Source organism: Meles meles, chromosome 21, assembly GCF_922984935.1.
Source record: "Meles meles chromosome 21, mMelMel3.1 paternal haplotype, whole genome shotgun sequence".
Taxonomy (NCBI): domain Eukaryota; kingdom Metazoa; phylum Chordata; class Mammalia; order Carnivora; family Mustelidae; genus Meles; species Meles meles.
The window spans coordinates 23,761,059-23,786,006 of NC_060086.1; the positions used below are offsets into that span (position 1 = coordinate 23,761,059).

Consider the following 24,948-nt stretch of genomic DNA (forward strand, 5'->3'; position numbering starts at 1 on the left):
ACATGATAAGTAGGACTGACAGGATGTCTGATGTACTCACCACCTGGTTGGAAAAGACAGGAAGCAAATAATGACCCATGAATCACGCAATTGCAGTTCTGTGTTGAGTGCCTAGATACAATGTGCACTAGTTTGTAATTTAGGCAGTCAGTTTATGCTGCGGACAGACGGCTCGGACAAATGGTCTTAGGGTGTGGGAGGGTGTTCCATTAGAGCAGGGCAGGAGTGTGAACCATTAAAGGAATTGAGAGAATGTCCTTGAATTGAGAGAATGTCCTTGAATGGGGCCACATAGGGGCCCCTATAGGGTCGGGAAAAAGAACGTTTGGGGTGAAGACTTGCACTTTTCATAGGTTCTTGGCGACTCAGCAGAGTGATTTAAAGCATGGGGTCCAGATCCAAGCGGATCATAGCTCTGCCTCTTATGAGCCACGTTCCTTAACCATTGTACGTGTCATTTCCTGATGTGAGCGATGGGGATGATGATAATCCCACTTCACAGATGACCGGAAAGATGAAACGATACTTGACATTAAAGAAACACTTAGGGCCATGTCGGACATGTAGTGGTGTCAGTGGTGGTTGCTTCAGTGAATAGACAAATACAGAAGTTTTGAAGACCTGGAGGCAGTCTGTGGTGACTTCTGTGAACGTAAATGGACTCCACCCAACTTCATGTGCTCTCCAGCTCTCAGGTGCTGCTGACCTCGTGTGTGGCACTGCTGAATTAGAAATGATTTTTGTCAGAGAAACTGCTATTTGCTAAGAGACTCTCTGAAGTGCCACTGAAACTATCAGAGAGAAAGGAAATAGTTTTTAGTTGCACATTACGATTTCATTTACTTAAAATTGTTGTTGGTATTGATTTAATATTCGTTGGTAACAGTTTGTGCAAACCTGCTAACTTAAAATCAAATCAAATCAAATTTAAATTCAATTTTAAATAAATTAAATTAAATTAAAATAAATAGAGTGAAGTGAAGTAAGTCTGTCTTGGAAGAACAAAGAACGTGATTCCACTTTCAGGACGAACCTAGAGAAGTCAAAATCATAAAACGTACAATGACCACTGTAGGGGGTTGCAGGAAGAGAGTGGGGAGTTTCTGTTTAATAGCTAGAATTGCGGTTGGGGAACATAAAAAAATATTGTGCAGAAGGATGGTAGTGAAGGTTTCTTAATGCCACTTCACGTCAAAGGCCTGTACACTTAAAGCAGTAAATTTCATGTACATTTTACAACTTAAAAAAACTGGCAATTAAAGCTGAAGATGTCTTTGTACTCTTCTCCGGCTGAACTCACTCCCTCCTTCCCACTCTAGAGACAAGCATAATTGTAAGCACTACCTTTTATCTTTTTTTTAAAGATTTTATTCACTTATTTGAGAGAGAGAGAGAAAGAGAGGGAACACAAGCAGGGGGAGAGGGATGAAGGAGAAGCAGGTTTCTGGCCAAGCAAGGAGCCCGATGTGGGGCTTGATCCCAGGATCCTAGGATCACGACCTGAGCATCCCAGGCACCCCCTGTTTTTTTTAAAGATAGCACTATGTATTATTAAAAAGAAAAAAGAATTCATACCTTAAAAAACATCTTGTTTTTCCACAAAACATTTAACTGGAATAATCTAGTTCATCCCTAGTACTGCTGTGTCCTAGTCTCATCACATCACTAGATCACACTTTACTTATCCCATTTCCCTGAAGATGGCATTTAAAGTATTTCCAGGCTTTACAAAATACACAGTATCTTTGCCCAGGTGGATTAAAAACTCAATTTGCAATATATGCTCCTTTCAGTATGACTAGATTTCTCTTGATTCGTTTCTACGTAGTTGTATCAATTTATTCCACTAATCGTAGAAAAGATTCTCCCTCTCAACACCGCCAACACGATACATAAGTCTGTCGGGTAATAGCATCACATTGTGATTCCAAGTAAAGATCAGTGTTTCTGGCTTCTGCCTCTGGGAATAGACGGTTCCTATCCTTTGTCCATCCATTTCCTATTTGCTTGTCTTCTAATTTGTAGTTCTTTATATTTTCCAAATAATCTTCTCCAAGTTATGTATGTTGCAAATCTTACTGCCAGTTACTTGAATGTTCACTTTAAGGCATAAAGATGTTTTACATTTTGATGTAGTTAAATTCAGTAGCCTTCTTCTTCTTCTTTTTTTTAAAGACTTTATTTATTTATTTGACAGAGAGAGATCACAAAGAGGCAGAGAGGCAGGCAGAGAGAGGGGAAGGGAAGCAGGCTTCCTGCTTCGCAGAGAGCCCGATGCGGGGCTCGATCCCAGGATTCATGACCTGAGCCGAACGTATAGGCTTTAACCCACAGAGCCATCCAGGCGCCCCCAGTAGCTTTCTTCTTGTATCTGTTTAACAAATCCTTAATTGCCTTGATAAGACAGAAAAGTTCCCTCATAATCGAGTATTTTCCAGTGTTTTCACTATTCATTTACTGTTACTTGTTTTTAACAAACCTTAATTTACCACCAACTGCTTCGATTGAACGGGTTATCGTGAAAGATGAAGCTCCTTTAGTAGTCTGGAAAAAGAAACAACAATTGTATTTTTAGGAATTTCTTAATGCCAAGTTGGCAAACATCACACTACATCACAATCTAATGTCTAATTGTCATTAGAATAAAAAAAGGACTTTACCTACACAGCGGATCCCTTTTTAGTTTAAGTATTATAAAACAAAACACACAGGGGCGCCTGGGTGGCTCAGTGGGTTAAAGCCTCTGCCTTCAGCTCAGGTCATGATCCCAGGGTCCTGGGATCGAGCCCCGCGTCGGGCTCTCTGCTCCATGGAGAGCCTGCTTCCTCCTCTCTCTCTACCTGCCTCTCTGCCTACTTGTAATCTCTGTCTGTCAAATAAATAAATAAAATCTTTAAAAAAAAAAAAAAACAAAACACACAATAGCTTTTCTTTTCTGTAGGATCGAGATACCGAAGCATTCCTAAACAGAGTGAGACAGTAAAGATGCTTACCAAACTGGATGCAAGACGAAGCACATGAGAGGTTCCTAAGTTGCTGGAGTCCTCAGATCTGCTGCCGGCTTTAATGAACAAACTTTTCTTGATGCAGGAGCGTAGTTTTCCAGAGAAGCCATCACTAAGCCGTTTGGTAATTTGGTAAACTGTATTTAAAATAAAGTGAGAAGTGATCAACGCTTTTATATTACCAAAGACAGACAGGCCGTGTGTGGGTTCCAGTGAGCCACTCAGTGGGCCTGACCTCAAGGTCCTGAGGCTGTGAAGGCACTCCTGCAGGGGCGGCCGCGGCTGTCACTTTGGGAGCAACTGTCAGGGAGTAAAGTCTCTAAACACAAAAAAGACAGGTTACACACATTTCTCTCAAGAAAAGTGTCTTGTATTCCGGTGCGCCCACGCAACAGAAGGTGTTCAGGGATAAAATAACTTCATGGGACTGGGAGGATTTAGTTAACTTATTACTTCCCAGCCACTCTTAAATCTCTACTTATTTGTGATTTGTAGAATGCGAAGAAATACCTAACCCTACATGTTCATTTTTTTAGAATGGAAAAAACCACTGTATTTTCTTTTCCCTGTTAACTATCTTATTAAAGCTTCAGGTGGTTCTTTCTGCCTCTAATGCTTTGGAATTTTTTGAAAAATTGTAGGACTGCCACATCCGTACCCTTTCATAGATTTTAGCGTTACTAGTTTCCTTATCTGCCCAGAGTCTCATTTCAGTTTACTTCCCAAGTGAAATGACTTCATCTCTATAGTCATTTTAGTGACCTTTAAAAAAGACAAAGTATATCAAGGAAAATTCCTCTAAGACCCCAATGTTTCGCACAGTATCTTCACTCTCTTGGGTGCTAGAGTAAGACCACACAACCAAGGCTTTTATTTTTTTTATTTTTTAATTTTTTTTAAGGCTTTTATTTCTCTGACTAATACACATGAATATCACCCGGAGATTAACAACAGCTTCAGCTACAGCAGATTCTCCGTTCATTACATGCAGCCACTGAAAACGTAAAGTGTCCTCTTCAATGCAGGAAAATGGACCCAAAATGCCTAACTTTATTGTTTTTTGGGTAAATGATACACAATGCTATAGAATTCATCTAAGGTTCATGAGGGTATTAGAAGAGATGTCACCCCCGAATCAAACGAACGTGCTGCTGGAGTTCTGGAGGACTCCCATCAGAGGCTGCGATGCCCCTGCTCCGTGGAGTCCTAGAGAGCCGTTTTTAATACAGTCACCATCAGTGCTGCACTGAGTTGGTCCCCAGTTTTCACTTGCTATTAGTACCTTTTAGTTACAATCAGCTTTGTTTTACCATCCGTTTCATTTGCTGGGTGTGGTATACTTAACCCTAGTGGTGATTTTACCTTTTGAATCTCTAAAAAGAAAATTTAAGACATGTGAGCACAGTTGTTCAATATGAATCGTCTACAGTTCCATTGCCAAGGCTGAGGTGTTTCACCTCATTGTACCGCCTGTAATTTGTCCCGTTCTAGTCAGCTGCAAAGATTTATCCTTGTAATTGTCAATTACTGGGTAACTTTAATAACAAAATATGTATAATAAATTTATCTGTCTGTAAAATGAGTGATATAATTAGAAACATTCAGTGCTTTCAAGTTTACTGCAATTTGTTTACATTGGTCCTTCCAACTGTTATCTTTGAGTTCTTTTATCTACGGGGAAGTTGGGATGGATGGAATGGAGGAGACCTGGGGTTCTGTTGCCACTCTAGGCTGCTCTCAGCACTGTTCATCACTGGTTTGTCTAGGTGTGTCAGTAAGGGTAATTTAGGCTTAAATTACCACCATTTGCAAAAATCCACAGTATATCTATTTCTTTTTTGCTTTTTAAAGATTTTATTTTTATTTATTTGACAGACATCATAAGTAGGCAGAGAGGCAGGCAGAGAGAGGAGGAAGCGGACTCCCTGCTTAGCAGAGAGGAAGGGAAGTAGGCTCCCCGCTGAGGATGCGGGGCTTGATCCCAGACCCCAGGATCATGACCTAAGCCGAAGGCAGAGGCTTTAACCCACTGAGCCACCCAGGTGCCCCTTCCCTTTCCTTTTAAATACTTTTCTGTATCTTTCCATCCTTTTGGGCATATGTCACAACAAAAAAAACACAACTCTCAAATAGTTGAAACACAAAACACAGTTAATACTGCAACTTCCTTGGCAGCTTGGACATCTGCATTGGAAAGGTTTCCTTGAGCAATCGTTTTTACTCGGTTATAGGCAGCCTTGATAACCCAGGATAGACAAGAGAAAGCTGGTCATTTCTGATCAGTGCCAGAGACTCATGAAGTAATCAAATGCTCCTCTACAGAGGAAAAAATGTAAGATGTAATAAGGTTGGTTCCAGAGAAAGAGAACGGTGTCCAATTTGGGATTCTTGCCACTATGTGTTCCTTCTTCTTCCAGTGTTCCATAAAGCAGCTGTTTGTACCTCGGTAATATCCCAAGTAGCAAGCTTTGTCATCTATCTATTGATTTCTGGTGGGCAGCAGAGTAAGGTTTATGGAGCGATAGCAAACTTTATTACTGAGTGATAGTACAAAGCTCCCGAAGAGGGAGGGAACCCCAAAGGGTTGCCTAGAGCCAAGCTTTTTCGAAAAATAGTGGCAGAGCACAGAGAATGCCAGGATGGTTTAGAAAAAGCCATTTCTAATGCCCTGTAAAGAACAAATAGCTCTAAAATATCCCCAGACTCTCAAAGCATCATGGAATTAATACTGCTATCCCTTACTACTCACTAAGGAGAAAGCAGTAATTCACACACAGCTGATTTATAAAGCTTATCCCTGCCTGGGATGTCAGAGTCAAGAAGGAATCAAGTTCCAGTGATGTGGGTGGGCATTTGGCAAATATTTGTTGGAATTATAAGTTCATAAAACCAGTCCATGATTTTCTCCATCCCAACCTTGGTACCATCCTGGGTCACTGACCTATCCCTATTCACCTAAATTCTGGGACCTTCTTTCCCTGCACAGCCCCACCTGACTTGGATGTAACCGGAATTTGCCCTCTCTGTGAAATCCTTCATTCCACAACCCCTGGCCTGAGTCTTTAATCACACAATCCTTGTTCCACTTTATCAAGATCTTTAGTTCCTTAATTTGTCTCCTTTCAATCAAGTCCCCTGGCTTCAGTTCTCCGGCGAGATCCACGAATCACTCCTTCAGTCACTCAAGCAGTGTGCCCCGCTCCCTCGCCATCTGCCCATACTTCTGACCTGCTCACTTTGCAGACTTCCAACCCTGGATCGACCCTACGACCTGCCCCCTCCACTTTTCCATCAGAAATACTACCGAAGGGGCGCCTGGGTGGCTCAGTGGGTTAAGCCTCTGCCTTTGGCTCAGGTCATGATCTCAGGGTCCTGGGATCGAGCCCCACATCCGGCTCTCTGCTCAGCAGTGAGTCTGCTTCTCCCTCTCTCTGCCTCTCTGCCTGCTTGTGATCTCTGTCTGTCAAATAAATAAATAAAATCTTAAAAAAAAAAAATACTACCGAAGAAAAACTATGAAATGACGAATACGCGACGATATGTGTACACTTACATGTGCCGTAAGTGTCGGACGTCACTACGGTAGGAATCTGTGGTCTCTCACCTCCACGAGATACCCTGTTGATGCCCATTCTACGTGTATCTAGCCATTCATTTCTCCCAAATCTCGTTATTTCAACTCTCCTACTTTCTCTTACTCGCAAGACATGACAGCCTCCTCCCTCACTGCGATGTACTTCCCTATCTTGCCCCCAGCAGCCTTTGTGTGCAAGGCTAAAATGTCCATTTGTACTCTGCACCCCACCCGCTCACGATTTTGCAGACCTGATCCATTTATAATTTCCTGTGTTCTGTATCTGCTCCAGTCTTTCCCTTCAGTATGAATTCCCTCCCAGCTTAATCTCTCAGTGTAAGCTCTCCTCAAACTGCTACCCACCTCCCCTGCAAATATGAGTTCCACCTGCCAATGCCAACCTCAAGTTTCTTCTCATTCATTCCTTAACACTATACATTTGAGCTCCCTTCCAGCACTCGGGTGAAAACTGAAATAATACTACCAGTGATGTCCTGCTCTACTATAACATAACCACCAGGGCTCTCTGGTAACGAACTGGATGGTAATCCAGAGTGGATCAAAATGGTGTTAACCATTCTCTCTTTCCTGGCCTCTTAAAAATACCAGTTTCTCTTCTTCCTTTCTGGGCCATTTTCCTTAGTCACTAAGCTGCCGTTTTCTCCTAGTCTTTCACACACAACTCTGACTTCAACACAATCTCTACGTGGAGGACATATATCTTGGCCTTGGTGTCACCTGAGTTCTCAACGGACATGTCCCAGAGAGACAACTCAATGCCACCTGCCCAAACAGAACCAAAATACCTAGGAGACACTTCTTCCCTCTTTCCTGGAAGCATGAATAAACCTTTTTTTTTTTTATTTTAATTTTATTTTTATTTTTTTCTTAAACATTTTATTTGTTTAAGAGAGAGACAGTGAGAGCATGAACGAGGAGAAGGTCAGCGGGAGAAGCAGACTCCTCGTGGAGCAGGGAGCCCGATGTGGGACTCGATCCCGGGACTCCAGGATCATGACCTGAGCTGAAGGCAGTCGCTTAACCAACTGAGCCACCCAGGAGCCCTAATTTTAATTTTTAAAAAAAGATTTTATTTATTTATTTGATAAAGATCACAAGTAAGCAGAGAGGCAGGCGATGGGGTAGAAGCAGGCAGGGAAGCAGGTTCCCCACTGAGCAGACAGCCCGATGCAGGGCTCGATCCAAGGACCCTGGGACCATAACCCGAGGTGAAGGCAGAGGCTTTAACCCACTGAGACACCCAGGTGCCCCATGAATAAACATTTTTCAGTTGGTTATAGGCAGACACATGGTAATGATATTACACTATACAGAACTCTGATCAGTCATGCCTTTCAAACACTATTTTTTTTTTTACTAAAAACATGTTAATGGAGGAAAAACACTTGTGAGAGTTGGTGAGTTTGCAACTTACATCTCCAGATGCGGCAGCCTGTGAGATGGGGTAAATCCCAAAGAGTCCAGAATCTGAGTAACTGGCGTTAAAAGGGGAAACCTGAAATACAACGAAATTTTACCGTATGTCATCTTACCAGGGAAAACAGGGCTCAATTTCCCAAAGAGACAAAAACCTGGGACCTTCATGGTACAAGCAAAAGAGATGAATTACGATTTCATGTAACCAGTTCTGGCAAGGACTGCAGTGTTTTGGATGCAGGTTACTTCTTTCAAAACCATAATGGTTTTAACAATTTTCACTTAAATCTCTCTAAAACAGACCCCTTGCTTTGCTTTTTTGCTGGGTATTTTCTAACGTTCTTTGATGATTAAAGGTTAACGTAAACATTTATTTGTGAACAGTATTATCACAGCTGTAGGATGGCTGAGTGGTACACACTGTGGGCTTCGGTATCAGACAAGCCTGCTGTGTTCCCTCGGCTAGTGCTGGTGACCTCTTTTTTTTTTTTTGCCAATTCACTTGCACTTCTCCTACAGACTAAAGTCAAAGGGTTGGGGGAAATGCTCAGTAGACGTTATCAGATATCCAAGGTAGCCGCAAGTTCAGCCTCAGGACTGGGTACTGCTGTCTGCAGTCTGAGCAGAGTGTTAAGCTCCCTAAGGTGAACACGAATGCTCAGTGTCGTGTTTCCCAGTGTTTATGTGGACGCTTTACATAAAGATCACCTAGGCTGTTTTTAAAAATACAGACGTTCAAGTTCCTGTAACAGATTTACTCAGTCAGATCCCCATAGATGCAATCTGGAAAGCCGCATTTCAAAAATAATTCCAGGTGATTCTTATGCATGTTAAAGTTGGAGAACCACTGGCTTAGCCCATAGAAAGCATAAGAAGAAATGCTCTTTAATGATTTGAAGTTGAATTACAATTTTGAGACTATCCTATTCATACCTCACATTTCTGGCCAAATGCTAAAGTAGGAATTTCCATTAAATTACATCACTGATTAGAACTGAACTCCAGCCACCCAAAAGCATCATTAACATTCAGTGGTAAAGAGTTAGCATGAAGAAAACAGTAGCATGAACGAGGAAAGAGGAAACATAGAGGGAATTTAAAAAGCAGCGGCTAAATTTAATATTAGGACTAATTTAAGGTAACGGTTTTCAAACTATGCTCCAGGGAACTCCAAGGTTCTACAGAGAACATTCCAAGGCATTCAGGGTCCAGTAAACATTAAAAAATTTCTTTAAAAGTGAACATTTTTTGTGTTCAGCATTGCAGCTGGGATGAAAAAGGTTGAACGAAGATGAAAAAGGTTCCTCTGCTTAAAAAAAAATTTTTTTTTTTTTGGAAACCATCATTTAAGAGAGAAAAACCCTCTAAAAGCCTGAGATACAGAAGAACCATTTTAGATTTCTTTTTTTTTTTTTTAAAGATTTTATTTATTTATTTGACAGAGAGAAATCACAAGAGAGGCAGGCAGAGAGAGAGGAAGGGAAGCAGGCTCTCCGCTGAGCAGAGAGCCCGACGTGGGACTCGATCCCAGGACCCTGAGATCATGACTTGAGCCGAAGGCAGAGGCTTAACCCACTGAGCCACCCAGGCGCCCCATTTTAGATTTCTAAATCAACATGACCATATATAATGAACTTTGCTCACACCAAACGACTGATTTCTGGCCTGACACACGCATGCACCATACATCTGTTTTGTGAATGAGGAGCCTACAGGAAAATCACATTGTCCTTAAAATAATGATCACTGTCCCTACTCCCTGCATTCCTTTACAAAAAAACTTGTGATTCCTGCCTGTATGCTAATCTAGAAATCTTTTGAGCTTTTACAAAATGTAAAAAGTAAATAATCCTATAAAAACTGTTCATCCTCCAGAGCACTTTCTTCCCTGTGAAGAGCATGTTCCCAGGAGCGCCTGGGTGGCTCAGTGGGTTAAAGCCTCTGCCTTCGGCTCAGGTCATGATCCCAGGGTCCTGGGATCGAGCCCCACATCGGGCTCTCTGCTCAGCAGGGAGCCTGCTTCCACCTCTCTCTGCCTGCCTCTCTGCCTACTTGTGATCTCTCTGTCAAATAAATACGTAAAATCCTTAAAAAACAACAACAAACAAATAAACAAAGGCCACGTTTCCTGGGTCCTGACTTGGGCTCTAATAAAACTCTTTCCTACTTTCAGAGATTCTGTAAGTTTTGTTCACTTTGGATTGACAGTATTAAACAGAGGAATGAACAGAGGGGTTGACTTTATTTCTACTCTTCACTGTCAAATGGCCAAAGACTACCTACTTGTGCCATGTACTGTTATAAAATCATGAACAATATTGAATCCCATAATGTAGTATATTTGTTGCCTTTTAAAGGTTTACCATTGGAGGTCATGTGGGGTATCACATTGGGCAAACGATGGTCACTCATTAAAGCAGTCTGCTTGCCAACATTTTTTATTCTTTTAAGTATCATTATTTTGAAAGCTTTAGCATTTTACTCTGTCATAAAAAGTGTGTTCTAGAGTAACACACCTTTTTGTTACATCATTTTTCTTTTTCTTTTTAAAGATTTTATCTGAGAGCGAGCAAGCGCACACTTGCACAAGCAGGGGGAGCGGCAGGGAGAGGGAGGCGCAGGCTCCCCAGCGAGCAGGGAGCCTGATGCGGGGCTTGATCTCAGGACTCTGGTTATCCTGACCTGAGCCAAAGGCAGACACTGAACTGACTGAGCCACCCAGGTGCCCCTCATTTTTTTTTTTTTTAACTTAATCTCAAACCGGAGGGATGGGCGTGTAAACATTTCTCAGCGCACATGCTGTACATTCGGTTGGAAAACATGAAGAGCAATGAAATTCACAAAACAGCCACAAGAACGCAAGAGGAAAAAAGAAAATCCAGAAAAAAAGACTAATGAGAATCTAGGAAAATGTTTAGTATCTAAAACTTTATTTAAATGCCATTGAAGGATGAATTTCTGATTTTTTAGGCATTCCCCTCTTTCTATATTAGAATAACTGAAAAGACAGGAAGTTTTTTATTAGACCCTAAGGAACGAAACTCAAGCCTGGCTATCTCCAATTTTACGAAGATTTTCTTTGTGTTCACCTTAAATTTTAAAAGCAGATCAACAGGACTGCATCATACATACTGAGCCTTTACAAACAAAAGGACAGATGCTGACTCTTCAGACTCACATCAAACGGCTGGTGAACTCCCTTGGCAACAGCCTGGTACAGAGAGCTGGTGGGATTGCTGCCCCTCTTGACATGTGGCCCGGCACCAAGAACATACTGGAGAACACTAAATGCATTTGCTTCCGCACTTCCTGTGGCAGCACTTTCAGGTACAAGAGCAGCATGAACAAGACTGTCTCCATTCTGCTCTCGGATTTCACCTGGTGCCACGGAAGGAGAGAGTGAGGAAGAAAGAGGTTTGGTCACCATTGGCTTTATTCTTCTGTATTCTCTACGACACAGTATTAACCCAGTAAGATTAAGGTTTTCTGTGGCCTGGTGCTCCCAGCATACCGTCTTGCTCTCCCCACGACACATACACAAACGTGTTTAATACACAACACCCAAGCAACCTAATCCCTTCCTTCCACACGGAGTCTGTTTGGTGGTAAGTAATCAGGCCTGTCCTACTCCAATACACTACTGTGCTGGGACACGTCCTTCTGATAAATCGGCCCTAACAACAAAATGCTTACCTCCACGGTATCTGGCCTTCGCACCAGGTAAACCAAGCCCACCCCTCCTGTTGAGAAACTGTTCTGCAACTTGCTTTAGGACACGGTGACTCACACCTATTTCAATAGAAACAAAACAGAGCTAGAACCATACTTTTTAAAATACAAATTGTAAAACATGTTTTAAAAATAATATGTGGTTATACAATTCAAGTCATTCAAGTAAAGAAAACAAGAGTCCCCCCCCTGCCATGCTTCTCTCCCAGAGATTCCCTTTATAGTTCACTAATACACACTCATCTAGAACTTTTTTCGATACTTGTATTAGTATCATCCTCATTTTCTTATTTTTAAAATGCTGTTATTTTATTTATATTGTTTCTAACTTGTCTTTCGTAATTTATATCTGAGTGTTTTAGAGCAAACATTTAATGGCTATAAAGAATTCCGTTACACGGGGGCGCCTGGGTGGCTCAGTGGGTTGAGCCGCTGCCTTCGGCTCGGGTCGTGATCTCAGGGTCCTGGGATCGAGTCCCGAATCGGGCTCTCCGCTCGGCGGCGAGCCTGCTTCTCTCTCTCTCTCTCTCTGCCTGCCTCTCTGTCTACTTGTGGTCTCTGTCAAATAAATAAATAAATAAATAAAAATCTTAAAAAAAAAAAAAAATTCCGTTACACGGATGTACTATCATTTACTTAATCAGTCCCTTCTTGATGGATATTAGCATGTTTCCAATCATTGGCTATTAAAACAATACTGCACTGTGCATCAAAGAACACTTTTTTTTGCTAAACTTAAAAATCAATTAACATAGTGTATTATTAGTTCCAGAAGTAGTTGAGTGATTCATGAGTTACACGTAACACCCAGTGCTCATCACATCATGTGCCCTCCTGAAGGCCACCACCCAGTTACCCCATCCTCCTCTCCACTTCCCCTCCAGCAACCCTCCCTTTGTTTCCTACAGTTAAAGAGTCTCTTGTGGTTTGTCTCCCTCTCTGATTTTGTCTTTTCGTTTTCCTTCCCTTCCCCTATGTTCATCTGTTTTGTTTCTTAAATTCCACCTATGAGTGAAATCATTTGATAATTGCCTTTTTCTGACGGACTTATTTCACTTAGCATAATACCCTCTCGTTTCACCCACATTGTGGCAAATGGCAAGATTTCATTCTTTTTGATGACTGAGTAGTATCCACTATATGTAATATACACCACATCAAAGAACACTTTCAAGAGTGAAATGGACCTACAGACTGGGAAAAAAATGATTGTAAATAATGTATCTGATGAGGATTTAGTATCCAAAGTACATAAAAAACTCTTACAACTCAAAAATAATAAAAAACCAACCCAATTGAAAAATGGGCAAAGGACGTGAACAGACATTTCTCCAAAGAAGATATACAAATGCCCAAAAAGCACGAAAAGATGTTCAATGTTATTAGTTCTTAGGGAGACACAAAGGGAATGAGGTACCACCTCACAGACGCTAGGATGGCCATCACCAAAAAGACAGATAATAGTAAGTGCTGGTGATGAAGTGGAGATACTAGAACCCTTGTGCGTCTGGGGGGATGTCAAATGCTTCAACTGCATCAGACAACAGTTACCACAGGTCCTGGCAATTTTACTTATGATATACCCTGAAGAAGGAACAGGTTAGAACAGGTGGTTCTAACTAAAACTTATATGTGACTGCTTTTATTTACAACAGCCAAAAGTTGAAAACAACTCAAATGCCCAAGTGATGAACAGATGAACAAAAAGTGATCATGGAGTATTTTAGCCAGAAAAGGGAATGGAACACTGGCACGTGCTACAGTATGGATGGACTCTGAAAAGATGCCAAGTGAAAGAAGTCAGTTATAAAAGGCCGTATACTGCCGAATTCCACTTATATGAAATGTTGGGAGAGTCACCTCTACAGAGACAGGAAGGAGATTGGTTGCCAGGGGCAAGGAGGAGGTGCAATAAGGAGTGACTGTAATGAATACAGGGTTTTTGGGAGGGCTGATGAAAATGTTCTAAAATTAGATAGTGGTAATAGTTATAACACCCTCTGAATAGAATAAACCTCATGGAACCGTATACTTTAAAAAGGTGGGTTTTATGGTATTTGAATTGTACCTCAATTATGTGGTTATTTACAAAACAAATGAACCAAAAAACAATACTGCAAAAAATATCTTGGTGAAATTATTTTCTAAACCTGACCAACTGTTTCTGTAAGATAAATCCTTAAAGATAAAATCGCTGGGTCTAAATGTATCAATATATAAAATTTGAATATACTTAAAGAGAACGCCAAAATATACGACTTTCTATTCCCACCAACAATTTTTGGGAATGCTTAATTTCTCCAACCCTGTTTAATACTGGGCAGTGTCAATCTTTTAATTTTTGCTAATCTCATGGGTTAAAATTTTAACTATTAGGCAAGGCTATCTTTTTCTTTTTTTAAGATTTTTATTTATTTATTTGACAGACAGATCACAAGTAGGCAGAGAGGCAGGCAGAGAGAGAGGAAGGGAAGCAGGCCTCCGGCTGAGCAGAGAGCCCAATGCGGGGCTCGATCCCAGGACCCTGGGATCATGACTTGAGCTGAAGGCAGAGGCTTTAACCACTGAGCCACCCAGGTGCCCCAAGGCTAACTTTTCTAATAACTGGCTACACACATATACACACACATTTCCCCCATGAATTGTTTGTTCGTGCCCTTCACCTATTTTGAATTACATTATATTTCTTTAAAACAAAAAACTTGTAAAACCACTTTGCTTAGAGAAATTTGCCCTTTATCATAGATTTTTCAAATACTGTAATAAACTCAAAGCCAGTAGTTTACATAGTTAAATGTTGGATTCTGCTTACTAAAACAAACAACCTACCAGTTAAGATCCTATCACACAGTGCCCGTCTGACATCCACAGAGGACTGAGTTATTAAATATGGTTCAATCCTGTGCTCACATAACTACAGCTTAAAAAGACTACTCTTAAAGAAACAGACTGACATGCAAGCAATTCCCAACTTACCAAGTCCAATCAAAGCCATTCTCGCACTTGTGAAATGGTTCTGGACAAAGTAAGGCACCTGAGAAAATTAAGAACATTCTGTGAGGTTATGTTGGTATAGATACAAAAAGCTGTAAAAAATTAAAACTGCGGAGCAACAGAAAATACTCAGGCTTAAAAGCTACTGTAGTGAGCTACAGACTATCTAGTGCTGAATTATACTGCTTTTATTTTTTAAACTATTGATTAAAAGAACGAAACGTAACGTGGTAATGGTTACATGACGGTGAATACAGTGAAAACTACTGAACTGTGTGCTGTACTTTTTTTTTTTTTAAAGATTTTCTTTATTTTACAGAGAGAGCGAGAGAGAGAGCGAGCAAGTGTGAGCATGCCCATGAGTTGGGAAAGGGAGAGAGAGAATCTCAAGAGGGGTCCATATCCAGTGTGGAGCCTGACATGGGGCTCGATCTTATGACCCTGAGATCATGACTTGAGCTGAAACCAAGAGTCAGACACTTAACCGACTGAGCCACCCAGATGCCCCTGAATTATACACTTTATGTAGGTGAACTGTATGACATGTGAATTGTATCTCAGTAAAGCTGTACTGGGGAAAAAAAAAAAAAAAAAAAAGGATTAAAACATGACCTGAAGAGGCACCAGGCTGTCTCAGTGGGTTAAGCCTCTGCCTTCTGCTCAGGTCATGATCTTAAGGTCCTGGGATTGGGCCCGGCATCCGGCTCTCTACTCAGCAGGGAGCCTGCATCCCCCTCATTCCCTGCCTGCCTCTCTGCCCACTTGTGATCTCTATCTTTGTCAAATAAATAAATAAAATTGTAAAAAACAAACAAACAATAGGCCTGAAAAAAATTAGAGCACATACTGGCCTGAATTTGAAAAAAAGGAGACTAAGCTTATGACTTTTATTATGTGATTTTAGCAGACGTGTAGCAGATTTCTTTTGTCTTATATGGATTATTAAAAACAAAGTACTATGAACATTTAAAAAACATTATTAACATTTTATAGTGGGCTTAAAACCTATCCTCAACAGGAGGACTATTGCTCCCAAGGAGTGAAAATTGGCCCTCGGGGGCAAGAAAAACATTTTACTCCTTTTATTTATAAAACAAATATATATACATGTACATATGCAAACAGAGACAGTGTCTCTGACATTAAAAATTCACTCTGAGCCAGAGTAGAAATAATCGGCTGAAAAGGTTCCTAGGGAATGGGTCATAATGTTGAGAATCGTTAGGCTAAGGTAATGTGACTGAATCAAGTTACCAGAATGTGTGCCCTAAAGCGAATGGTGCCCACATCTCTTGAGTCAGCGTGGAATCCCATTTTTCCCCTACTGAATGCTGCCATCACTCAAAGAATTCTAGTACCAATTTCTTTAGAATTTCCTTTAGACCAAAGACATGTTTAAAAAATGCTAATAACTTTGAGGTAACCACGGTTAATATCTTAGTATCTTTCCAGGATGGATACACACACACCTTACTTTCTAAAAATCGAGACTCTGTGGTATATCCTGTTCCTAAATTATGTTTTCTATCCTGAAAATATGCACTGCAAGATATTTAGCAGCATTTCTGGACTCTAGCGGCCAGCTGCACTCCCTCACAGGTTGTTCCAACCAAAAATGTACTCAGATATTGCCAACTGTCCCCTGGGGAAACGGGCCCAGCTGAGATTCTTAAAAGTGCTCCTCACCTCCCCTCTTGGGAACCATCGCTCCACTGTGGTAGCACCCTGACATCTGAGGAGTTTGCCGCAAGGAACAACTATGTTTCGCTTGGGCTTGGTGGAGTCGTTTAAGCAGCTCCTGAGGGCCGGCCAAGAGGCCCTCCCAGACTTCTCTAACAAGACTTCAAGAAAAACACGTAATCCTGGCAGGACACCATAATAAAGTTCTAGAATAGTGACAAGCACTATACAGGCATTAGCTCATTTCTTCCTTAAGATTTTACTCATAAGCCCCCTTAACGGTCACGGAAACCGATGTTCCATGATACACTAAGCAGCAGAGCCAGAGCTGACAGGGCGAGGGTGGAGGGCTAGGTCTACGCCGGCCCCTGGCCCCCAGAGCTCACGGTTTCCACCTCCGGCACGCAAGTGCAGCAGTGACCTTCAGAGGTTTCGCCACCGACTCGCTTCACCGCCGCTCTCAAGCCCTTTCCCTATTCTCTTCAGGTTTTCCGGCGTTAGGTCTCTTTTGCTCGTAGCACGACCCGGGCCTCCAATGCCCGACCCACCCGGCTTGCAGACCACTTGGCCCGCAGAGTCCATCTGTCTGAAGGGCCGACGGAAGCTCAAGGCCCCGGAGCTCCAAACCAAGCACCTCCGGTCCGTATCACCTTGTTGAGAAACGGCTCCCCAACCTTGCCCTGTGCCCGCCGGCTGCCCGGGTCCGCTTCGTAGCTTCTCGGCTCAAGCTCGCTCTAATCCACGGTCACGGCCGGCTGGAAGGAAAGCAAGACGGTGGCCGACGAGTGGCGTTTCCCAGCTCCCCCCGCGCGCTCTTTCCCACGCCGGCGCCGGGAAGAGGACTCTCTAGGCGGACCGCGCTCTACTGCTCCCTGGAGGAGGTCGGGCCAGTCCAATTCCTCCAAGACGCAGTATAGGCCGACACAACGTTCTGTACGGAAATACTCAGACGATTACTTATTTTGCCACTTTTTGAATTCTCGTCCTGGCGCGGATATCCTGTATCCTGCACTCTGTAATCCTGCTCTACGTCTAGGTCAGCCCATCACACCCCCCACCCCGCCACTTTGGAGTCTCCCGACCGGATTGTCCCATGACACAGCCCCTTTGCCCCAGACTCCGCCTCAATCCGGCCCCTGAGCCCTGGCACCTGCCGCTCCCCGCAAGTCTGTAGAGGAGACTGGGCCCTGTAGAGAAGAGTCTCCGTATCTGTTTGCCTTTCTGAAGAGACCTGGATTTCGAAGCCGGGCATGACTGCTTCTTGCGTGCTGAAGTCCTCACTAGATCATTAGCCTAATGAGGGTAGAGACCTTGACCAATGAACTCGCTGCTCTGACTCCCGGCACCCGCGGGAGACACACATGGATGAATCCTGAAGTCCCGGTAGTCCTCCCCGCTAAGGTCTCTGCTCTCGTGAAATGCATATTCTAGGCTGGGGCTACGTAGGAGACAAAAACCTAACTATAATTGTCATATGAGAAAAAAGGTTTTGAAGAGTAGGGGGTGTGTGCCGGGGGTAACTTCTGAGCTGAAACCTGCCTATGGGGAGTCATGTCACTATCCGGAGGAGGAAAGTTCATTTTTTCCATGAGTATTAACTGTGAATTCGCCTTGTGTCAGACACAAGATTAAGGCGTGGTCTTTGTCCTTCAGGAACTTACAGTCTCTGCGACTGCAGCAAGGTTGGGAAACCAACAGCATCAATACCATTTGGAGTCAGAAATGCAGAATCTCCATACTGAGTCGAAATCTGCATTGTACAAGATTCATGGGCACATTAAAATTTCCGGAGCGCTGGTGATGCTGCAGACATTTACAAGGCATAGACAAACTTATGTCTAGCTCCTTGGCCTGTGGCTGATTTACTTCACTCCTACAACTGTCTAACAGGATTCCGGGTGACATCTAAGACCCGACCTGGCCATTGAGAATCTGGTGCAAATCCAGTTTCTGTGCCTTCAGGGGGTACCCGTCTCAGTCCATACGACACAGGAGAGTGACCCAAAGTGTGGCAGACTTAACACGAATGGTGCATGAGAAGCTTTTAAGTTGTTCATAAATGAACACTATTCCATGTCAACAGTTGTTCTCTGATTTTGAATAGTATGGCAAGCAATGCTGGTAATGAGTTACCTCTTTAAGTACACTGGCAAAAAGAGTAAAAGTAGGTTTAAACAACATTGAGTAAACGATAGGTGATAGATATGGCACAAATCATGAAGGTGTTATACCAATGAGAGAGGCTGGGGAAACACCGCTCTGATCAAGTTGCCCACCTGCTCAAAATTTTTCAATGATTCCCCGTGTTTTTCAGGATAAAGTTCAAATTCATTGACATGGGACATAAACCTCTGTTTCCAGTACTTTTTAAGCATTACCCCCGAATTAGTTGTACCCCTGTGAGTCCAGTCATTGGAACTACATCCAACAGTTCAGCGTAGATGGGATACACAAACACACACCCCTATTTAGAAGGTTCCCTAATTCTTCAATTATACCACCACTCACACCTCAAAACATAACTATGACCCAAACGAAAAATTCTGTTCAAATGTGTCAGGAATTGAAATATAATTCACAACATCAGCTAGGTAAATAAAATTCTAAGTTTAAATGTATTTTGCACCACTGCAACATTTCCTATTAAGCTGTTCACGCCAACGTAGGACTGCATCTTGTGGACAGACCTGACACTTTTTTTTTAAAGATTTTATTTATTTATTTGACAGAGAGAGATCACAGGTAGATAGAGAGGGAGGCAGAGAGAGAGAGAGAGGGAAGCAGGCTCCCTGCCGAGCAGAGAGCCCGCTGCGGGACTCGATCCCAGGACCTGAGATCATGACCTGAGCCGAAGGCAGTGGCTTAACCCACTGAGCCACCCAGGCGCCCCAGACCTGACACTTTTTATCAGTGTCCTACCTACCATGGTGACTGCTGCTTAAATGAGGAGGAAGCTGTGTGTGTAGTTGAGAAGGGATGCCATTCTTTCTTTTTTTTCTCCAAATAGAGATCACAAGTAGGCAGAGAGGCAGGCAGAGAGAGAGGAGGAAGCAGGCTCCCTGATGAGCAGAGAGCCCGATGCGGGGCTCCATTCCAGGACCCTGGGATCATGACCCGAGCCAAAGGCAGAGGCTTCAACCCACTGAGCCACCCAGGCGCCCCGGGGATGCCATTCTTAACATGTGTGGCATTGGTAGGTGTTGTACATTTCCACGTTGTGCTTTTCTTCAGTTCCCAACCAGTCTTACAGCTAATTACATAATTATGGTGATAGAGGAGGCTGGATCCATGAGCTCCGATTCTCATCTTGTGTTTTCATTCCCTTTACCTTTTGAATAATTAATGCTTGGAGTAATAAGACCCCATAATGGAGGGAAGTAGTAAAAGAGCTGAGAATGGAAGACATGGAAGGAGAAAATGGGTGACCAAGAGGATACAAAACAAAGGAGAAAAGAGGGTGGGAAGAAGAACATTCCCTAGATGAGGCTCCAAATTGATTATATCTTCTTACTCATTACTGTTGCTTATTAAGTATATTTTAAAAAATCTCTTCCTCCTTTAGAATACCCATGACCCAGACTAGCATAAAACAAGAGGGTAGGTGACAGAAAACCTTGAAGTTTCTCTAGGCTGCCTTACCAGCTCATGGCATATTTCTGCCACAATGCTAGATGAGGTCCTTCAAACTGTTTCTGCACAGTAGACATTGCAAGCCCTGGGAGAGAAAATGAACAGTCAGGAAGACACTAGACCCAGAAGACTAGAGGAATACATTGCTGGAAAGCTATGTATTTTCATACTGTAGAGTCAAATCTGTCTCTATGGAGCCCATCTTCCTGCCTTGAGCTGCAGTTGGGTGGGTGCGGGGTTGTGAAGGTGGGTGGGGAGGAAAGTCAGAAGGAAGGAGACTTTAGTGGGGGCAAAACAGACTCCAGGAAAGTTTTTTTTTTTTTTAACTGTATTCATTTTTTTGAGAGAGAGAGAGAGAGCACAGGCAGGGTGAGTGGCAGGCAGAAGGAGAGGGAGATGCAGACTCCCCACTGAGCAAGGAGCTTGGGATCATGAACTAAGCCGAAGGGAGACACTTAACGACTGAACCACCAAGGTGCCCCAAGAATGTGGTTTGAACTTGGGAACATCACCTTGCCATGTTGGTGCCAGAGGCATTAATCCTGGCTCCTCCTAATCCATTGTTCCAATAGTCAGCATTTCCTTCCTTGTTCCTCTCAGAATCCCTTTCAGGAAAATACCACTATTGTCTGGAGTTTTTTTCTCCCTTCTTGGAACTTTACTGTCTTTTACTGATAATTAATTTTTTTAAAGATTTTATTTATTTATTTGACAGAGAGAGATCACAAGTAGATAGAGAGGCAGGCAGAGAGAGAGGGGGAAGCAGGCTCCCTGCTGAGCAGAGAGCCCGATGCGGGACTCGATCCCAGGACCCTGAGATCATGACCTGAGCCGAAGGCAGCGGCTTAACCCACTGAGCCACCCAGGCGCCCCTGATAATTAATTTCTTAAGTCATGTTTTAGCTTCCTTAACATCCTTAACTGGATGAAAGAAAAACCATTATTGGCATTTTCAGACAAACAGAAATTAAAGATATAGTATAATGGAATCCCATTTACCCAATGCCCAGTTTCAAACAGAATCAGTATTTTACCTTTCTTTGATTTTAAGCTCCTTAGTGGAGAGAGGTATGATTTATAAATGTTTAAGACGACTAGAATCATAATCGGGGGTGGCATGGTTATTTAAATTTTTTTTAAATAAACACTTTACATTTTCAAATCACTAATTTTTGAATTAGTGCACTAAATTGTGCGCAGCCAGGCGCATGATTATTTTGATACCTCACTTAAATGGTCAAAAATCTATAGTCAAAGCTGCTCTAGTTAATGTTTACTCTCCCATTATCTCTTCGACCTGTGCATTTTATTTTATTTTTTAAAGATGATTTATTTGTCAGAGAGAGACCACATGAACATAAGTGGGGGAGTGGCAGACAGAGGGAGAAGCAGGCTCCCTCCTGAGGAAGGAGCCTGAGGTGGGACCCTGGGATCATGACCTGAGCCAAAGGCAGGCGCTTAACCAACTGAGCCCCTAGGTGTCCCATGGATTTGTGCATTTTGTTAAACAGAAACACACATCCTTTTTGTCTTAAAAACTGCGTTTCACTTTCCTTTGAGTTGTGTGAGATCTGAGTTTGCTATGCACCTTTTTTGGTTGATATCAGATGAAAAGAGGGAGAACCCAAGTGACATCAGTTGGGTCATAGGATTGCAAAGACAAGAAAGGAAGAGACCTCGGGGATTAACACCTTCCTGAGAAAGTCTAGATGCCAGTGCTCTACGTCTGAGGACGTTCAGTTTAGACCTCATGATATCAATAAAAATCTGAAATTGTAGAAGCAAGTTAGGCTGATGTAGCTTCCTTTAAGTTATTTTATGACACAAGTAGCCAAGAGAGTAAAAATGACTTCTTAGGTGTTAAAATTGCCTTAATTTGGGAACCCCCTGGAAGGCCTAGCCCATTTTTTGTTTCAAAGCCAAACACATCAGAATCATGGGGAGTACTTGTTAGTGCAGATTCCTGGGTTCACCACTGCTCTGACTGAATCAGAATCTACTGGGTCTGGACTCCAGGAATCTTCATTTTAAAAACATGTCCCCCAGGTGAATCTAGTGCATAGTCATAAAGTCTGGGAACACCAGCCTAGCCTCTCCCCTATGTAATAATTAGGGTATAGCAGGAGTATATACCTTTACCTTTTTGTTGCTCAAACATAAAGCACAAAGGACAAAAAACTTATATTCATTTTTATACACAGAGGGCTGGTGGAGAGGTGTCAGATGCTAGTTGGAAACACCGTTCAATTAGATTTATAATTTGGGAGTTTTTTGTTTGTTTCTTTCTGTTTGGGCAGGGCCAGGAATTCTTGCTCCAGTGTGATCTAATGAAATAAAATATTTTTAAAGATTTTGTTTGGGGTGCCTGGGTGGCTCAGTCATTAAGCATCTGCCTTCAGCTCAGGTCCTGATCCCAGGGTCCTGGGATGGAGCCCTGCATCAGGCTCCCTGCTCCATGGGAAGCCTGCTTCTCCCTCTCCCACTCCCCCTGCTTGTATTCCTGCTCTCGCTCTCTCTCTCTCTGTCAAAGAAATAAATAAAATCTTAAAAAAAAAAGATTTTCTATGAAAGAGAGAGAGAGAATACAAATGGGGAGGAGCCGAGGGAGAGGGAGCAGACTCCCCACTGAGCGGGGAGCCTGACATGGGGCTGGATCCCAGGACTTCAGGATCATGACGCCAGCCAAAAGCAGACACTCAACCGACTGAGCCACCCAGCCGCCCCATGAAATAACTTTCTAATCCATATTCATCTTTGATTGACTTCTTATACCAAATACCTTCAAGGCAGCAGAAAAAATCACTGTTATTAAAGGCCCTCAGAGGGATAGGTGAGGGAAAATGATGGGTTGATTAGAAGGGGGAAATGGCTCTGTTCACTCCCACCTTTCATGGACCTGGAGACTCCCTAGAAAGCTAATGAATCCCAGTTAGAGAGGAAAAGTTTTGCCCTTCTACTTTTATTAATGTCAGCTTTCCAAGATACTGTGAATTTATAAACCTCACACCTGCTGAAACAGAACTCATCTATGCCCTCGAATTACCAGTAACTCCTAAGAAGGCAAAATAATTTAGGCTTAAGCCGTGTTCTAGAAAACTACTATGGTATGAGCTGGAAAGAAACTATATTTGCTTTACACAGTACCCAAGAAAGGGAAAAATAGAAATGGTCTCTGACGGCCAGGTTTGTCTGAAATCTCTCAGATGCCTGAATTTCAATGCTTCATATTATCTACCAACTCTAAGGTCAAACGCTTCCTGTGGTTTTGGGAGGGCCTGGTACCACACTCACCTTTCTCTAGGTAACGTCCTTGCTAGGCATGTGGTAATGGACTGTCCCTTGGTGCTCATGCTCTAGGGAGCTGATAAAAGGGAAAGAGGCACTTTCTGTGAGGGATAACTTGAAACAACAGCCATTTCTGGGCACGTGTTTTTTTGTTTGTTTGTTTGTTTTTGTTTGTTTTTTTTTAAACCAAAGCAAAGGCTAGACTCAATTCGAAGGAGGGAATAAATCAAAGCTCCTAATTAAAAAGAAACAGACATGCTGTTTGCAGATTTATTTTTCTAGTCACATGTGATGTTGCTGACTACATCCCCCTGTCCCTGTTCTATAAAAATGCAAAGAAGTGGGAATAGGAAAACTGTAGCTGTACAGGTCAGTTTTGTGTCCCTGAATTTGCACCAGGGAGAAGTTTCAAGGCAAAAAGATGCTTCTCTCACTTTATTCTTCACTGTATTTTTTTTCCCCTGCAATTAAAGATCTGCCCTTTAGGGATGCCTGGGTGGCTCAGTTGGTTGAGCTGCTGCCTTAAGCTCGGGTCGTGACCCCAGGGTCTTGGGAGCCTGCTTCTTTCTTCTGCTCTGCCTGATTGTGCCCTCCCCCCACTCTGACAAATAAATAAAGAAAGAAATAAAATCTTTTTAAAAATTTTCCCTTATAGGGTGCCTGGGTGGCTCAGTGGGTTAAAGCCTCTGCCTTTGGCTCAGATCATGATCCCGGACTCTGGGATCCAGCCCTGCATCCGGCTCTCTGCTCAGCGGGGAGCCTGCTTCCTCCTCTCTCTGCCTGCTTCTCTGTGATCTCTGTCTGTCAAATAAATGGATGGACTCTTCTAAAAAATTTTTTTTCCCTTATATATTACGTATGGAGGAAATAATCCTCTCAGCAAGGAGTTAGAGTACTAGGGTCCTGACAATTCCATCACAATTAAAATAAAAACTTTTTGCCAAGATGCCCTTCAACGGACGAATGCATAAAGAAGATATGGTCCATATACACAATGGAATATTATGCCTCCATCAGAAAGGGTGAACACCCAACATTTGTATCATCATGGATGGGACTGGAGGAGATTATGCTGAGTGAAATAAGTCAAGCAGAGAGAGTCAATTATCATATGGTTTCACTTACTTGTGGAGCATAAGGAATAACACGCAGGACATTGGGAGATGGAGAGAAGTGAGTTGGGGGAAATTGGAGGGGGAGAAAAACCACGGGAGACTGTGGACTCTGAGAAACAAACTGAGGGTTTTGGAGGGGAGAGGGTGGGGGGCTGGGTGAGCCTGATGGTGGGTATTATGGAGGGCACGTATTGCATGGAGCACTGGGTGTGGTGCATAAACAATGAAGTCTGGAACATGGAAAAGAAATAAAATAAAATTTTAAAAAAGAGATACAATTTTTAGAAGTATAAAAAATAAAAAATTTTTGGAGGGCAGAGGATTTTTTTCGTTATTCATTTTGAAATCTCTGAATTTCATCTCAGGAAAGCCAGATAGGAGCCAGACACCTGAACTTTCTTTTTTTTTTTTATCCCCTCCGTGACCTAATTTGATTGGCCAAACCCTAACATACTTCCATACTGGGTCAGGTTCCAATTTTCTTTCTACTCCAGGATAT

General features: G+C 42.6%; 3 protein-coding genes across 9 annotated transcripts in view; 1 reads left to right on the top strand and 2 right to left on the bottom strand.

Moving 5' to 3' along the window:
* Window positions 1-24,948, top strand: part of LOC123933384 — a 66,728-nt gene that overhangs the window by 22,622 nt on the left and 19,158 nt on the right. The window lies entirely within an intron of this gene.
* The window catches only part of LOC123933383, a 348,492-nt gene that overhangs the window by 10,889 nt on the left and 312,655 nt on the right, over window positions 1-24,948 (bottom strand). The gene's annotated exons all lie outside the window — the stretch shown is intronic.
* LOC123933385 (cytochrome b-c1 complex subunit 2, mitochondrial-like) lies at window positions 56-14,781 on the bottom strand. Of its 7 annotated transcripts, none has more exons than XR_006816579.1 (8): window positions 14,722-14,781; window positions 11,710-11,805; window positions 11,195-11,394; window positions 8,015-8,095; window positions 3,241-3,324; window positions 2,994-3,142; window positions 2,480-2,544; window positions 56-719 (listed from the first exon to the last, which is right to left on the bottom strand). XR_006816579.1 is itself a non-coding variant. In XM_045992484.1 (7 exons), exons 1-6 carry the CDS (start codon window positions 14,738-14,740, stop codon window positions 3,029-3,031), a joined length of 594 nt encoding a protein of 197 aa, XP_045848440.1. In that variant the 5' UTR covers window positions 14,741-14,781; the 3' UTR covers window positions 2,468-2,544; window positions 2,994-3,028. The 7 variants fall into 7 exon arrangements, 4 of the variants coding, with proteins under 4 accessions (XP_045848440.1, XP_045848442.1, XP_045848441.1 ...); XR_006816578.1 differs by having other exon boundaries at window positions 56-722; XR_006816580.1 differs by lacking the exon at window positions 56-719 and having other exon boundaries at window positions 2,468-2,544; window positions 3,188-3,324.